The 17030-nt window shown below is 42.3% G+C and overlaps 2 protein-coding genes across 16 annotated transcripts in view; one reads left to right on the forward strand and one right to left on the reverse strand.

The window, feature by feature from the left end:
• LMAN2L (lectin, mannose binding 2 like) overlaps window positions 1-12668 on the forward strand; it is an 80447-nt gene extending 67779 nt beyond the window's left edge. The window contains exon 9 of the mRNA XM_045445852.1: window positions 12619-12668. Coding sequence (XP_045301808.1) covers window positions 12619-12653 — 35 coding nt within the window. The 3' untranslated portion in view covers window positions 12654-12668. The remainder of the gene's footprint in view (window positions 1-12618) is intronic.
• FER1L5 (fer-1 like family member 5) overlaps window positions 1-17030 on the reverse strand; it is a 62524-nt gene that overhangs the window by 21277 nt on the left and 24217 nt on the right. For all 15 annotated transcript variants that reach the window (XM_045445815.1, XM_045445828.1, XM_045445824.1 and 12 more), the window contains 6 exons: window positions 15735-15803; window positions 12638-12681; window positions 12462-12544; window positions 12291-12385; window positions 11195-11320; window positions 9505-9682 (listed from right to left, as the gene is read on the reverse strand). In XM_045445815.1, coding sequence (XP_045301771.1) covers window positions 9505-9682; window positions 11195-11320; window positions 12291-12385; window positions 12462-12544; window positions 12638-12681; window positions 15735-15803 — 595 coding nt within the window. The remainder of the gene's footprint in view (window positions 1-9504; window positions 9683-11194; window positions 11321-12290; window positions 12386-12461; window positions 12545-12637; window positions 12682-15734; window positions 15804-17030) is intronic.

Below are 17030 nucleotides of genomic sequence, written 5' to 3' on the forward strand. Positions count from 1 at the left end.
TTTCACAAAATGGTGAGCAAAAGAAACCAGACACAAAAGACTGCATGCTATATGATTGTTTTTATAAACCTAACCACCAGACAAAATGGAGGTTAGGAGGGTGGTGCCCTCGGTGGGGCTGGGGGTAGAGAGGCTCAAGGAGCCTCTGGGATGTCAGGACTCTGTTTCATGGTCTGAATGTTGTTACGTGGGTGTGTTTGCTTCGTGATAATTCATTGAGTTGGATGCTTTGCTTTCTGTACTTTTCTGTAGCTATGTTATACTTGAATCAAAAGTTTTTTTGTTTATTTTTTTTGAGAGAGAGAGCTATTGCACGTGAGAGGGGGAGGGGCAGAGACAGCAGGAGAGAGAGAATCCTAAGCAGGCTGTTAGCATGGAGCCTGATGCAGGGCTCAATCCCATGAACTGTGAGATCATGACCTGAGCCGAAATCAAGAGTCCAATGCTTAACCAACTGAGCCACCCAGGCGCCCCTGAATCAAAAGTTTACTTAAGAACTTAAAGAATAGTAGAGGCAAAAAAGACAAAAATACATTAAAATAGAGTGTGTCAAATGGTAGAAAATACTATGGGGAAGAATAAAGTGGGGACCAGGGATCAGGAGCTGCCAAAACATTTTAAATATATTGGTTACCTAAGACCCTTCTAAGAAGATCTAGAAGTTATGCAGAATGCAGCTCACAGAGATGGCAAATATGGAAGAGAAATTTAAAAATATGAAGAACAGAATGACAAGTTCCACAGAGAATAGAGTCCGTTTGAGAAGGAGCTATAAGAGACAAGGAGAAGAAGTAGTTTTCAAAGTGAAAATATCTTATAATTTTCCAGAATTGTTGGCAGACCCTAGCTGCAGACTCTGGCACTGAATGAATCATTACAATGGTAAATGAGCAGAGGTCCAGGACTGGGGTTCTCAGATATGAATGTGCAGATACAAGATGGCAATTTTCTTCTTCTACTCTTGGATGGCATACAAAAGCAACAAGGAGGAGGAAAACAACTCCATTTTCAGCAAAACAAGGAGACAGATATAATCTGCAGACTCAAAATACACATAAGGACTGCCAAAAGCAACTATGATTGCCCTCAAAGCCGAAGCTGGAAGGGGTGAAGTGCAACAGAAGTCACCTGCGGGGAAGCGATGAGCCAGACAGACAGCTGGAAGCACAGCTGGATGGGAGCGGAGTGCAGAAAGCGCCAGCAAAAATACACTCCCAGAACAAACTCAGGGCTCAGAGGAGGAAATGTGAGCTGGCAAAATGCAGACAAAAAGTAGAAGTAAAAACACAAACACCCTAGAAGGAAGACAACATAAAAAGAAGCCTAAGGGAGATTAGACCCTGCAGACAATCCGGTGAGAGGTATAGAAATAAGGATAGAAATAAAAGAGTGACCAAAATAAAATGTAAATAAAGAGTCAAAAAGGATCAAGGAGAAGATGATGGGTACAGAAGAAAACCAAGGAAAACTGTTAAGTCCATAAATGAAGCCCCTGAAGTAGAAAACCTAAACAATGGGACAGAATATTTAAGAATATAACTAAAAAGGGGCACCTGGGTGGCTCAGTTGGTTAAATGTCCAACTCTTGATTTCGGCTCAGGTCATGATCTCAGTTCTTGGGATCGAGCCCCGTGTCGGGTTCTGCGCTGACAGAGTGGAGCCCACTTAGAATTTTCTCTCCTTCTCTCTCTGCCCCTCCATACCCCCTCTCAAAACAAATAAATAAACATTAAAAAAAAAAATATATATATATATAAAAATATATAAATATATATATATATATATATATATATATATATATATATATATATATATAAAGAAAACTCACACGGGAAGAGATAGTCTTTATTTTTATTAAAAAAAATTTTTTTAGGGGCGCCTGGGTGGCGCAGTCGGTTAAGCGTCCGACTTCAGCCAGGTCACGATCTCACCATCCGTGAGTTCGAGCCCCGCGTCGGGCTCTGGGCTGATGGCTCAGAGCCTGGAGCCTGTTTCCGATTCTGTGTCTCCCTCTCTCTCTGCCCCTCCCCCGTTCATGCTCTGTCTCTCTCTGTTCCAAAAATGAATAAACGTTGAAAAAAAAATTAAAAAAAAAAATTTTTTTTTAATGTTTATTTATTATTGAGAGACAGAGAGACACAGCATGAGCAGGGGAGGGGTAGAGAGAGGTAGAATCCAAAGCAGGCTCCAGGCTCTGAGCAATCAGCACAGAGTCTGCTTGAACTCACAAACTGCGAGATCATGACCTGAGCCAAAGTCGGTCTCCCAACCAACTGAGCCACCCAGGTGCCCCTAGAGATAGTCTTTTTAACAAATGGTGCTTGAAAAATTGCATTCATATACAAATTAATTCAAAATGGATCATACAGCTAAATATAAGAACCAAAAGTATAAAACTTTTAGAAGATAGGGAGAAAAATCTTCATAACCTTGAGTTAGGGAAAGGGATCTCAGATATGACACCATAAAAGAAAAAAATTGTACTTCCTCCAAATTAAAGATATTCACACTTCAAAGATACTGTTAAGAAAATGAAAAGATAAGACAGATTATTTGAAAATCTTATACCTAATAAAAGACTTGTATCCAGCATATATAAAGAACTCTTATAACCCCATAATAAGAAGACACACAATCCAATTAAAAAACTGTAAAAAATATATATACCACTAAAGAAACTACTAACAGAATAAGATTCTAATCTTGTATCCATGAAAGAGTACATCATGTGCCAGGGAAAACTGACCCCAAAGGATCAACACTTCAACATATCCTGGTGAAGTTAGTAGACTTGCAAAATAAAGGATATTTGGGGAGCTGGACAAAAAGATCAAGAAATTTATGGGGGAAAATATCAGAAAAAGGGAAGGTATTGGTTATGAAACTTTTAAGAAACCACAAACTTCTAGAACAAAACATGAGAGAATTCTCCTTAATAAATCTGGAGTGGAGAAGACCTTTCTAATTATGACTCAAAAACCAGAAGCCATTAAAGAAGTAATTTGAGTACATAAAAAAAAAAAAAAAAAAAAAGACTTCATGGGAAAAAAATCCCAAACACCATAGACAAAGATATGAGACAAATATGGGAGAAATACTTACAGGTCATATCATAAGGGTCTAATCTCCCTCATCTATGAGGGGTTCCTAGAAATCAATAAGAAAATAACTAATATCCTAATAGAATAAAAGAGAAAATAGATAAACAGGAAATTAATGAGAAACACAAATGACTTGTAAACATATGAAAAGATGCCCAACTTCATTTATAACAACAGAAAAAAAAAAAATGAAAACTACACCAAAATGCCTCTTTTCACTTACCAGACTGATCAGGGTCTCATACATTGCTGGTGGGAATGTTGAATGGTACAACGTTTATGGAGGATTATCAGTCAGGGTACAGCCAGGAAAAGAAAAAGACCATGGCAGATATTGGAAATAGAAGGAATTTAATGTGTTGAAAGGGCCAAGAGATCAAGAAGGGGAAAGTGACCTTATTCTCATATTAATAACAGGAGGAAGAGACTTCTGTTTCTAGGGCTAGGAAACAAAATGGAGGCAGTGGTGTGACCAGAGACAGGTGCACAATATCACTTCATCATCGAAATAGCTGTGCAGGGCGCTGGAGTCACTAAGAAGGTGATGTTCAGCCAGTAGTGGGTGGCATGGCAGAGGAGCAGATGCCAGGCCAAGGCTGGAACCATGGAGGAGGGGCCAGCCAAAGGTGGGATCTTTGAAGGGATGTAGCTACTTCCAGAGATGTCTCCTGAATCAGGGGTGGGAGGGAGGGAGAGGGGGAGGCAGAAAGACAGAGTGAAGAGGTGAAGAGGTGTAACAGAACAACAGTATCTTCTCTTTTTATCAGCTGGCATGGGACTCTGGGAAATGTAGTTTGCAGGTGTTCAGCTCTGAGATACAGAGTAGATCCAGGAAGGGCGAGAATGAAGTTTGATATAGAACAGAGCATGCAAAATCTCTCCTTGCTGGAGATGATGACAGCAAACGGGAAAATGCCCAGCATAAAGGGCAGTTTTGTAATATCTGCCAAGATGCAAATACACTTTGACCAATTTCACTTTGGGAAATTTATCCTACTGTTATACTGACTCATGTGACTTACCTGTGAATAAGATTATATCTTGACAGCATTACTTGTAAAAGATTGGAAAAGTCTGTCAAGAATTATGAAAAGAAAGCGCACGTGTGTGCCCATGCCCTCAAAGAATAAAATAAGGACAGCTATTTTTAGATATTACAGAGATAAATAGATAATAGTAAGAAACTATGGTAGAAAATAGTTTGGTGGTTCCTCAAAAAGTTAAACAGAATTACTATATGATCCAGTGCTTCCACTCCTAGGCATAAACCCTAAATAACTAAAAACAGTGACTCCGGTATGTGTACACTGATGTTCATAAGCAGCATTATTCACAACAGTTACTGTGGAAACAACAGCTAATAGCTATTAGCTATTAATAGCTAATAGCTAATAGCTAAAACAATTTAGCCAATAGCAAAAATGTGGAAACAACCCATGTGTCCATCAACAGATGAATGGATAAACAAAATGTGATATGTACATACCAAGGGATATTATTCAGCCGTAAAAAGCAATGCAGTTCTAACACATGTTATAACATGGATGAACCTTGAAAACAAATGCTAAGTGAAATAAGTCAAACACAAAGGACACATATTATTTGATTCCACATATGAGGTATAGGCAAATTTAGAGAAACAAAAAGTAGAAGAGAGGCTACCAGGAGCTGTGGGAAGGAGGACAAGGGGATTTATTGTCTAAAGGGTAGAGTTTCTGTTTGTGATGATGAAAGAGTTCTAGAAATAGAGGTGATAGTGACACAACATTGTGAATGTACTTAATTCCACTGAACTGTACATTTAAAGATGGTTAAAATGGTACATTTTATGTTATGTGTATTTTGCCAAAATAAAAAAAATTCTTTAAAGATACTATGAATAATTTTATGCTGAAAATTTTGAAAACTTACATGAAGGGAATTTATAAATTCCTAGATAAATTAAACCTACCAAATTGACTTAAAAAGAAATAGAGAAGTTGAATAATTAAAATAAATCTGTATTTAAATCAATCAATTAGAAAAAAACACCAGGCTTATATTTAGAGGTGAGTTCTATCAAACTTTCAAGAAACAGATAATTACAGTCTTACCCAAATGCTCCTAGTGAGTAAAAAGAGGAAATGCTACTCAATTTCATGAGGCTAGCATAACTTTGATATAAAAACCGAACAAAGGACACTACAAGAAAGAAAATTACAAGAAAGATCAATCTTATTCATATAGATGCAAGAATCCTAAACAAAATATTAGCAAACCAACTCTAGAATGAATAACAAAGGTGAAAATACAATTATACTATTATGATTGCATTTTATTTTATATATAACAATTATATGTGAATATATAAAATATGTGAAGTAGTTATAATATTAACTCAAGGTAGACGATGATAGATTAAAGATCAATATTGCAATCTCTTGACCAACTGCTACAAATAATCCAGAGATATATAGCCAGAGAGGAGATAGAGCATAATACTAAAAAAAAACCCCAAAACTAAGCAAATAAAAAACACTTGATTAGAACAAAAGAAGATAGGAAAATTCCAGCAGGCTTTTTGTAGAAATTGTCAAGCTGATGCTAAAGTTTACATGAAAATGGAAAGGAACCAGAATAGCCAGAAATTGTATTATTTTGTAAAAGAATAACAAAGTTGGAAGACTTACACAAACTGATTTCAAGACTTGCTTTAGAGCTATAGTAATCAAAACAGTGTGGTATCAGCATAAAGACAGATCAATGGAACAGAACAATGATTCTAGAAAGAGACCCACAACATATGGTTAATCAATTTTCAACAAAGGTGTCAGAGTAATTGTAAGTGGGAGTTAATAGTTTTTTTTCCCAGCAAATGTTACTGAATTGGTTATCTTTATAGAAATAAGAACCTGACCTCACACCATATACAAAAATCAAGTCAGGTTAGATCATAAACCTAAATAAAGAAGCTAAAATTATAAAGCTTGTAGAATGAAACACAGGAGAATACTCATGATCTTGAGGTAGACAGTATTTCTTGGACCAAATAGTATATTACTTAAAAGAAAAGATAATCTCACTTTATTATTTATTTATTTATTTATTTATGATCTCTACACCCAACCTGGGCCTTGAACTCATGAACCTGAGATCAAGGGTTGCATGCTCTTCTGACTGAGCCAGCCAGGTGCCCCTCAAAATTAGAATTTATTTGCTTCACCAAAATTAGAAACTTTTTATCTTCAAAAGACACTGCTTGGAAATTGAAAAGTCAAGCCACAGAGTGGAAAGTATTAGCAAAACAGACCTGACGAAGGACTTGTATCCAAAAGACAAAAGAGTAATTGGAATGCAATGTAAAAAGCCAAACAACCCAGTGAAAGACTGGCAAAAGATTTGAACAGTGCCTTCACTACAGAAATATAGGTGAGCATGAAAAGACACTCACTATTGCTACTGATTGGAGAAATGGAAATTAAAATTACCATTATGTACATCACACCCTCTAGAATGACTCAAATGTAAAAGGTCAACAGTATCAAAAGTTGGCAAGGATGGGGGGTAAATACAACTCTAAAATACTGCTGTGGGTATGTAAAATAATACAAACAGTTTGGAAGATTGTTATTTTCTTTAAAACCCAAATTCCAGGGGTACCTGGGTGGCTCAGTTGGTTAAGTGTCCGACTTCGGCTCAGATCATGATCTCACGGTTCGTGGGTTCGAGCCCCATATCGGGCTCTGTGCTGACAGGTTGCAGCCTGGAGCTTGCTTCGGATTCTGTGTCTCCCTCTCTCTCTCTGCCCCTCCCCTGCTCATGCTGTCTCTTTCTGTCTCTCAAAAATAAAATAAATGTAAAAAAAAAATTTTTTTAAAAACACCCCAAATTCCATTTGTAGGTATGTAGCCAAGAGAAATGCAAGCACATGTTCATAGAGAGACTTGTATAGGACTGTTCATAGTGGCTTTATTCATAATACTCCAAAAGTTGAATCAATCTAAATGTCCACAAACAGGGGGATGGGGAAATAAATGGTCATTATGGAGTACCTATCAGAAATAAAAAGGAACAAAACACTTGTCTATGTGAATAGATGTAGGATGAATACTTATAATACTATGCTGAGCCAAAGAAGCCATAGAAAGAGAACTGTATGTATGATTTCACATATATGGAGTTGTAGGAAAAGCAAAACAAATATATAGTGATAGCACAGCAGTGACTGCCCCCAGGGGTTGGGGAGATTGACTGAAAAGGGGCATATGGCAGCTTTCTGGAGTGATGGAACTTTCTGCCCATGTGGTTACATAGGTATATGTATTTGTCAAAATGCATCAAATTGTATACTTAAAATATGTGCATTTTATAGTTTGCAAATAATATCTCAATTAAACAAATAAAAAATCATCATTAAGAGAATGAAAAGCCCCAAACTTAGGGAAGATACTTCCAATACACCCATTGACAAAGGATCGTTCCCAGAAAATATAATGTAAAGTCAATAAGAAAAAGACAAGCCTAATAGAATAATGGATAAGACATATTAATAGGCTTTTTACAGATGAGAAAAACAAATGTTTGTAAACACATGAAAAGGCACTCATCGTCCATTAATAATTAGGAAAATGCAAATCAAGATCTTATAAGATACCATTTTACATCCATCAGATTGGCAAAAATGAAAAGGCTGGGCAACATCAAGCACTGGTGAGAAAGCGGAGTAATAGGAATTCTCATATCATGCTGATGAGAGTGTAATTTGGTATAATTACTTTTGCTTTGAATCTCTCTTTCACTCCAGGGTATATAATTTAGAGGAAGTCTTGCACTTGAGACCAGGAGACATGTACAAGAATGTTTATAACAAAATTATTATAGTAGGAAAAGAAGACACATCCCAAATGTCTACATATACCACATAATTAGTGTTATAATCATACCGTAGAACATATACAGAAGTGAAAATGAACTTCAGCTACACACACCAACATGAAAAAAATTAATATGGAGCAAAAGACAGAAGATAGATGAATGTAGACTGCAAAATTCCACTCGAACAAAATGCAAAAATAGTATGCTGTTTAGAGTTGCCTACATAGGTGGTAAAAATTGAAAAGTAGAGTAAGGGAGTGATTATCATGAGGGTCAGGATTGTGGTTATTTTATGGGTAAATGGATGTGGGAAGAGCATACAGGGAACTTCTAAGTGCTGGCAATTTTCTATCTTTTAAGCTGGGTAGTGAGTTCAGGGGTACTCATTTTATTTTTCTTTAAATTGTATACATACATTTACTATACTTTTGTATACATCATAATTTAAAAATAAGTAGAACATTATGCTAAGTGAAAGAAGCCAGACTCTAAGGACTACATATTGTGAATCCATGTGTATGGTAAAATGTCCAGAATAGGAAACTCATAGAGACAGAAAGTAGATTAGTGGTTGCCTGAGTTTTGGGACATAGGGGAGAAATAGCGAGTGACTGCTAGTGGGTACAGGGTTTCTTTCTGGAATGATGAAAATGTTCTAGAATCAACGAGACGGTTGCCCAATTCCGTGAATACACTAAGAACAACTGAATTGCATACTATACGTGGATGAATTGTATGGTGTGTGAATTCTATTTCAATAAGCTGTTCTTAAAAAACCAGGGAAGTTTTTTTAAGCACAGAAAGGCTCTCAATGGGCAATGAGACTGCAAAGCTGTTGAAGTGGAAGGGGAGGCAGTATTCCTCTAGAACAGTGGCTCTCAAACTCTAGCATGCATCTGAATCACGTGAAGGGCTTGTCAAAACACAGATCGCAGGGCATCATCCCCAGATTTTCTGATTCTGTAGAACTAAGGTGGGGCCAAGAATCTGCATTTCTAAAAGTTCCAAGGTGATGCTGATGCCTGGCCCAGGGACTGCACTTTGAGAACTGCTACTCTATTGTGTCCGGTATAGGTGTTTAATAAGTATATATTGGATGAATGGATGAATGGATGAATGGATGGAAGGGAGGCTGGCTGTTTGGGACAGTGGATGGGTGGGAGATAATGGAAGAAAGGGTGGATGAGTGGATTAATGGATGGATAGAAGGTGGGAAGACAAGTAGCAGAAGATAGTTGCATGGATGGATCAGGGGTGGTTCAGAGTAGTAGGGAAGAATATGGGGTTGGCAAAGTTGTAGTGTGGAACTTACTGTAGAGAAGGACTTGACACGAACACCTACTTTCAACTCCTGTCATGGGCTCACTGCCTGCTAGCTGTGCAATGTTTGGCAGGTGACTTCACCTCCCCGAAGCTCATTTTCCTCATGTGTGACATGTGGGTTAACAACACCTATGAATGTTCCATGAGCTAATACCCTTAAAAGGGCCAAGCACAAGCCTGGCATGCAGTGGATGCTCTCTATTCTTTGGTTGGATCTGACTATTACCATCATATATCACTGGGCTGTACTGTGTGGTTGAGACGAGAGGCTTGTAACTCAGGTCTGTCTTGTTCCCATAGTGGCCAATGCTGACCTCGAATTGGATCAGGTCCTTAAAGTTGGGCATCATGGTACAGGAAAGGAAGATGACGCACAGCCCATACTTTTGGCGGTTGTGGTGCTTCTAAAACAAGAACCCCCACATCCCCAGTACATAAGCCAAGGCTACACAGATACGCAGGGAGGCAAAGATGAGGTGCCCTGTTTCTTTCAAAGTCATCTTTGCTTCTCTTCAGGGTGAACTGGTGACCATCTTTGAAACCCCGCCCCCTTCAAATCCTGCTTTGACTCCCGCTCAAGGGCAGTTCCTCCCAGGACCTCTATCACCTGGTCCCCTCCTCCCAGTCAGCTGTGGTTCCTTTCCTTCCTGAAAAGGAGGCTTCTCCCTCTGAGGCAGAGAGGGCCAGACTAGGCTCTGACTTGGGCCACCTCATCCCTTCCCATTTTGCCTAAACGCCCTCCCCTGATGGAATGAGTGTGGGCAGGGGTGTGATGAAGGTGACATACACACACACATCTGCTCTGAGCCCTTCTCTAACCGCCTCCTCCCACATATGCTCGAGGTCCTCCATCTACCATGTCAGCTGCTCTTATTTCTGTGGCCAACCCCTGCCCTCTTCTTGCACTTACCCAGTCTGTTCACTAGCTGGTCTCTCCTATCATAAAAAATAACCCTCCTCACTTCTGAGCCTCTATTTAGCTACCACCTGATCTTGTCTCCTTCTATTTTCCGGCCAAGTTTCGATGCACTTGCCTGTATGCACAGTCTGCATGCAGTTTCTCCCTCACACGCATGCAGTCTGGCAACTCTCTCTTCAGGGGGCTGCCTCAGTGCTCTCCTTTGCAGACTCCTCCTAAGTCTCTTCTGCAAGCCCCTCCTCTTCCTCAACCTGCCTTAGGCTGTGGCACTCTTTCACCAGCCCACTCCTCCCAGGCAGTTCCTCCACAGCCCTGTGTTCAGATCCCGGTGTGCTGACGACACACCATCTGTCTAGCAGCCTCGGGGACTGGTCTTCATGGATGTCTCACAAGCACATGTCAAAGATGGGATTACATCGTCCACCCCCCAGGCCTGCTTCTCCTTCAGGGAGTCCATGTTGGTGCATGCCACCCCTGACCACCTTGCCACCTGAGGCAGAAAATGGGCATCAGCTTAGGGCAGTTGGCCTCATTTCTTATTTTTTGTTAGTCTGTGGCTCGGATCATTCTGTGTCCAAAAGGTCTCTGGAACTTGCTCCCTCCTCTCAGGCTCTCCTTCCCTGTGACCATATTCCCATTTTTTTTGAATAAGTGGGTGGTTATTCTTAACACTGCTCCTCCTGCCCCTTCCTGCATCAGTGGTCTTCCCCAGCCTTCAGGAAGAAATAAAAACTCCTTAGAACATAATTTCTCCTTAACTAGATTACACATTTCTTAAACCAAAACCTCATCTTGTATTTACTGGGTGCCTGACGCAGCATGAAGTCCCCATAGGGGCTTGATAAAGAGTCAGGTGGGTTGACCAAACATCCTCATGTACCCAACAGGTCATTCAGCTTGTGGCCAGGGCCTCTGCAGTGCCAGGAACAGGACCCGCAGTAGATTTGGGGTGGGCAGAGGGACTCTTTACTCCTGAGTTACCTTTTCCTGTAGTTACCTCTATATTGGTTACTTCAGAGGAGAGATCCTTCTTAACGTCTTGATGAGGACTGAGGTTGGTGAATAACTCCAGGAAGATCCGGCCTCGATAAGCTAAGCCATCCTTAACAGCATTGGGAATATTCTAGGGTAACAGGAAGGGAAACAATGACAAAAGGGATGTGAAAAAAAGAGCAAATTTCTCCTGACACCTTTGCAGCAAAGACACTATTGCCTAGTAACTTCCTGCCTAGGGATGACCACAATCTAGGGGCAGAATTCCAGACACCCCAGACATGGCTGTGCCCAGAAACCTCTGGGCCCCGACCCCTCTTCTGTACTGAGGCCCACTCCTCCTCTTCGTGCATTTTACCTGCTGATCAAATCAAAGTACCGATTCCCAGCAAATGCTTCCAGCTTGAAGGAGGCTGTGATAACTACTGGGTTTGTGCTTCCAGCCTGGCAAATCAGGGCATGCCCTGCCTTCTTAGCAACAGTGATTGGTCCAAGGAGAGTACACATGACCTAAGGCAGCTAATTAGAATGCTCCCCTGGCCTTCCCTATCAGAGTCTTGGATGGCCACTGGCCAGCAGGGAGGCTTGACTGAAGTAGGAAAGGATGAAGGCCACAGGTTGACGAGCAGCTGAGACAAGAGATGGAATGAATGAGCTAGCCTCTTAATGGCATTGAGGTCCTGGTGCCTGCAGCTCATCCTCACTCAAGAATTCTTCCCAGCCCTGTTCCCTTCCTTTAAGCCAGTTGGACTTGGCCTCCTGGCATTTATCACCAATCTTCAATAGCCCAGTACTTTCCACGTTTACTTACGCCGTTTTAGTCTTCTATGTCCTTTCCACCTGCTGGAAATCTTACCTGACGTTTCATCTCAATGACCCTTCCTCAGTGAATGCCCAGAGCTCTCCATCTGTTCCTTTCTTGTGACACAACACACGTCCCATATACACATAGTCATTTACACATAGATTACATGTCCTCTAATAGCATAATGGACAGAAACCAGGGCCGGGACCTCCCCAGTCACGTCCCAGGCCCCAGCACCTTTCAAATGGTTGGTTTTTACCTCCACTGTTCCCTAGAGCTGTCATGAGAGGCTTACAATGTCTTCTTCCTGGATCCTGAAAGGGGCCTTTTTACCCCCATGAAGAGTCAGGAAGCTGGGGCCAAAACAGGGTAGGAAGCCAGAATACATTCCTGCAAGAAGAAAGGGTGAGGGCGACAGGGCCAGGTGGGAGAAGGGCAGGAGGCAGGGGCCTGGGGGATCGCTTGCCTTCTATTTCTGCTCCGGTGGATGAGATTTGGTTGAGGAACAGACTGACAGTCCCTATCTCATCCTGGCACCTGTTCTTGGGGCTGGAGAGAAACATAGTCTGCAGGTTGAGCTGCTGGCCCAGCTCAGATTTTCTCCTCCTGTACTTGTTTTTCAGCCTCTACCCAGTGGCTCACCAGTCCAAGACTCTGAACTTGATGTAGCTGGAGAGACAGGGCAGCTGCAAGAGGAAAGTGAAAACAGCAGTGGGTGCATGTTCGAGTGGTCTGGTCCTCAAGGAGACTGAGTGTAGCTGGGAAGTTCTGGGTCTGGGTCCAAGGCCTGGCTCAATCATCAGTAAGCCATGTCACCACAGCCAAAATGAATTTACCATGGGGACATATAAGCCTGTGGCTGTGGACTCCCCACTTGCATGGGCCCCTTGAAAGGACCTGGGAGAGGCCTAGGAGTGTGTCCCATGGTTGCTTTGGTATTATTATTCTTTTTTTTTTTTTAATTTTTTTTTCAACGTTTATTTATTTTTGGGACAGAGAGAGACAGAGCATGAACGGGGGAGGGGCAGAGAGAGGGAGACACAGAATCGGAAACAGTCTCCAGGCTCTGAGCCATCAGCCCAGAGCCTGACGCAGGGCTCGAACTCACGGACCGCGAGATCGTGATCTGGCTGAAGTCGGACGCCTAACCGACTGCGCCACCCAGGCACCCCTATTCTTTTTTTTAAGTTTACTTATTTATTTTGAGAAAGAGAGAGCACATGAGAGAGCATGAGCAGGGGAAGGGCAGAGAGAGAATGAGAGAGAATCCCAAGCAGGTTGCGTGCTGTCAGCACAGCCCAATGCAGGGCTCAGTCTGTCTTGCATGGAGGTTGTGGCCTAAAATGCATTCTTCACCATTAGCAGTTAACTTTTAAACAGCAAGACATCTATCTCCTCAGAGAGTAAATAGTAGTAGCTGCTGTTGTGGGGAGAGTTTCTGTTGCCCTGTGGCCTGTGCTAAATGATCCACATGGATCACCTGAGTGACTCCTCCCAACAATCCCATAAGCCAGGTGCTATTATTCCCATTTCCAGACAGGAAAATTGAGGCATAGAACAACTGAGTTCCTGAAGTTCTCAAGTTATGTTCAGGGGCTGAAGTAGCTTTAGAGGTCCTAATGACTCTGCCATAACCCAGTGAGGACTGTGATTGTTCCTAATTACAGATGGGAAATGAGGACCAGAGAAGCAGAAGGACTTGCTCATGGTCACCCAGTAAGAAGTGCAGTCAGATGGGAACCCAAGCTTCTGGGTCTTATCTCCTCTGCCATAGGGTCCCCTCAATTACGAAAACAAAAAAACCAACCCATATGGAAAACAGCTGCTGGGCTTGAGATCAGAATGGGACTCAGGTCTTCTCAGTCGGGCCTTTTCACCTCATAGCAGCTCCTGGGGCTGTCCATTCTCTCCTTGCCAGGGAAGCTGGGGGCAAGGGGGGAAGTAGGGAAAGGGCTTTCCAGTTGAGCAAGTGTCTAGGAAGAAATGAGGAAAGGCCCACTGGAAGTTGAGAGATGGGCACTGTAAGACATCCAGGTCTTCCAAAATTACAAATCCTCTAAATTCAAACTCATGGCTGAACCATCTTTTCATCCACCCTGTTGAGAATTCTCTTCCCCTTTCCCAGTTCCTTGTCTTGACTGCCCTTCTGTCCGGGGGCACTTGGACTGTGAACTGGCTAACACTCATTTTTAGCGGAGTTTCCCCTGCAGCCTGCCTTGCTGGGGCCCTGACCAACTGGCCTCAGATGCTACCATATCTGTGGCCATCCTGCCATTCAGAGTGAGGCTCACACCTGCCTACTGCATTTCTACAGGGCTAGTGACAATCAGGCCTGCATCCAAATGGCTCCAGCCTAGGAGACTGTGTTTCGTGGGAAATGCGTGAGGGGCCAGGGAGTGTATGGACATCTTTAAACGTTGGAAGGTCTCTTTCAGGGATGAAGGAAGGCCTGGCCTGTGCCACTGGTTTCTGAGCCTAAAGGCAGCTGGACACGAGGGAAGACTTTCAAGACTCTGAGCATCTGGCCACGAGCCTCATCACAGCCAGAGACAGGTGGGAGGGATCAAAGGTGGGGGATAGACTAGACTCCCTTTAAAATCTCTTCCTACTGGGGCACCAGTAGGAGGTGGCTCAGTTGGTTGAGTATTCGACTTGGTTTTGACTCAGGTCATGATCTCACAGTTCAAGGATCAAGCCCTGCCTCCAGCTCTATGCTGACAGAACAGAGCCTACTTGGGATTCTCTCTCTCCCTCACTCTCTGCCCCTCCCCTGCTCACGTGTGTGTGTGTGTGTGTGTGTGTGCGTGCACGTGCGCACTCTCTCTCTCTCAAAATAAATAAAATCTCTTCCTACTTTAAGAGTCTATAAAATCACCCAGGAAGGTAGAGATTATGAAGATTATGGTTAAAGATGATGCCTTACAGGAGGCAGACTAGGGAAGCTTCTAGGAGAAGCAAGGAAGAGGGTGCAGGAAAGTAGAGGGGAGCTCATTAGTGATTTTGTGTCACACAAATGTAAGGTATAAGGAAAGCAAAATACTGTCTGGGTAGCCAAATAGAAGCCACACAAAGTTCTATGCACTCATCCTTTTGACAGTGCTCAAGTTATCTTTCAGAATTGCGTATTCTTATTCTACATGCAGCTCTTAGAAGCCTGGCATGAAGTCAAAGGCAAACAAGGCTCTCCCAGGCTTTAAGAGAACTGGCATCTACACCACTGATAGGTGACTAAGAAGGACTGAAAAACTATAAAAATCAGACTACAGAATCCCACAAAGAGCATCTTGGAGCCATTTAGTGTAGGCACAAATAGCCCATACTACATGTAGCCCATATACTAACTATGTTCCCACAATACCTCTAGGCCATTAACAAAGAGCTATAATTATCTTCAGGGCACTTTGCCTAGATGATAAGAAAATGCACAATGCAATTTAGAATAAGTCTTTAAATTGATTTTAAATGATTTTTTGGTTTTGTTTTGTAATGTATGTGAAAGGGCATTTTAAGTTTTCCGGAAAGTTCAGTTGTATGGCCCATTCATTTCTTAACACTGGACAAATAAAATAAATTTTCTGTAACATGTTCTTCTTCATGTTCCCCATCAGATCCTGCCCCCCATCCACCCCATGCTTCTTGGCCCCTACCTTCTATCCACACCCCTACACAAACACCCAAACTTTCTTTCGTTTGTGGGCCATGAGGAGGAGAGTGGTCAAGATGGAACAGCGATATCTACCTGAATCTGGAAGGTCAGGATCTGGTTCCATATTGGGTTCTCGGTTTGGGTCAGCACATTTGTCTTGAGCTAGAAACATTCCACAGCAGTGTCAGTGCCAGCCTGTACCCTCCTTCCTCCACCGGCCTCAGCTTCCAGCCCTTCCAGCCCAGCCCACAGATGGATGCTTTCTCCAGCACAGGGCTGATCACGGGAATGGTCTAAAGACACTTTGACAACTTCTCAGCTACAACTTCAGTCCTTTGTATATCTTCCCATCTCCAGATTCCCTAATATTTGCCCTTCAATCATCTTTCAATTGACTTTGTTTTTATTTAAAAAAAATTTTTTTTAACATTTATTCATTTTTTGAGCGACAGAGAGAGAGCACAAGCAGGGGGAGGGGCAGAGAGAGGGGGAGACACAGAATCCGAAGCAGGTCCCAGGCTCTGACCTGTCAGCACAGAGCCCGATGCGGGGCTTGAACTCATGAAATGCAAGATCATGACTTGAGCCAAAGTTGGATGCTTAACCAACTGAGCCACCCAGGTGCCCCTCAATTGACTTTGTTTTTAAATAGTCATAGCATTACTAACTTTCTTATATGAATGCATACACATAGATTTTGTTAGATAAACTCTAAGATCCCAATAGAAAAGTGAACAAAAACCATGTCGACAGTGGCAGTACACAATGTAATACCCTTTTCCAAAGCATCACTTGACTTCATTTTTTTTAAGTAGGCTTCACACCCAACACAGGGCCAAATAGGGTGCCTGAACTCATGACCTGGAGATCAAGACCTGAGCTGAGATCAAGAGTCAGATGCTTAACTGATGGAGCCACCAGGCACCCCTACTTGACTTCGTTTTTAAACCTGGCTCTATTCTAAGCAATCATGTTGGTGAAATCAAAGGTTGGTTGGACTGATTGAACTTTTTTTTTTTTTTTTATTAAAAAAAATTTTTTTTTTTTCAACGTTTATTTATTTTTGGGACAGAGAGAGACAGAGCATGAACGGGGGAGGGGCAGAGAGAGAGGGAGACACAGAATCGGAAACAGGCTCCAGGCTCTGAGCCATCAGCCCAGAGCCCGACGCGGGGCTCGAACTCACAGACAGCGAGATCGTGACCTGGCTGAAGTCGGACGCCCAACCGACTGCGCCACCCAGGCGCCCCTGATTGAACTTTTTAATACACACTAAGAAATCAGGGCGCCTGGGTAGCTTACTTGGCTAAGTGTCTGACTTCGGCTCAAGTCACGATCTCGTAGCTGGGGAGCTGGAGCCCCACATTGGGCTCTCTGCTGTCAGTGTGG

Source organism: Leopardus geoffroyi, chromosome A3 (assembly GCF_018350155.1).
Source record: "Leopardus geoffroyi isolate Oge1 chromosome A3, O.geoffroyi_Oge1_pat1.0, whole genome shotgun sequence".
In the NCBI taxonomy this organism is placed as follows: Eukaryota; Metazoa; Chordata; class Mammalia; order Carnivora; family Felidae; genus Leopardus; species Leopardus geoffroyi.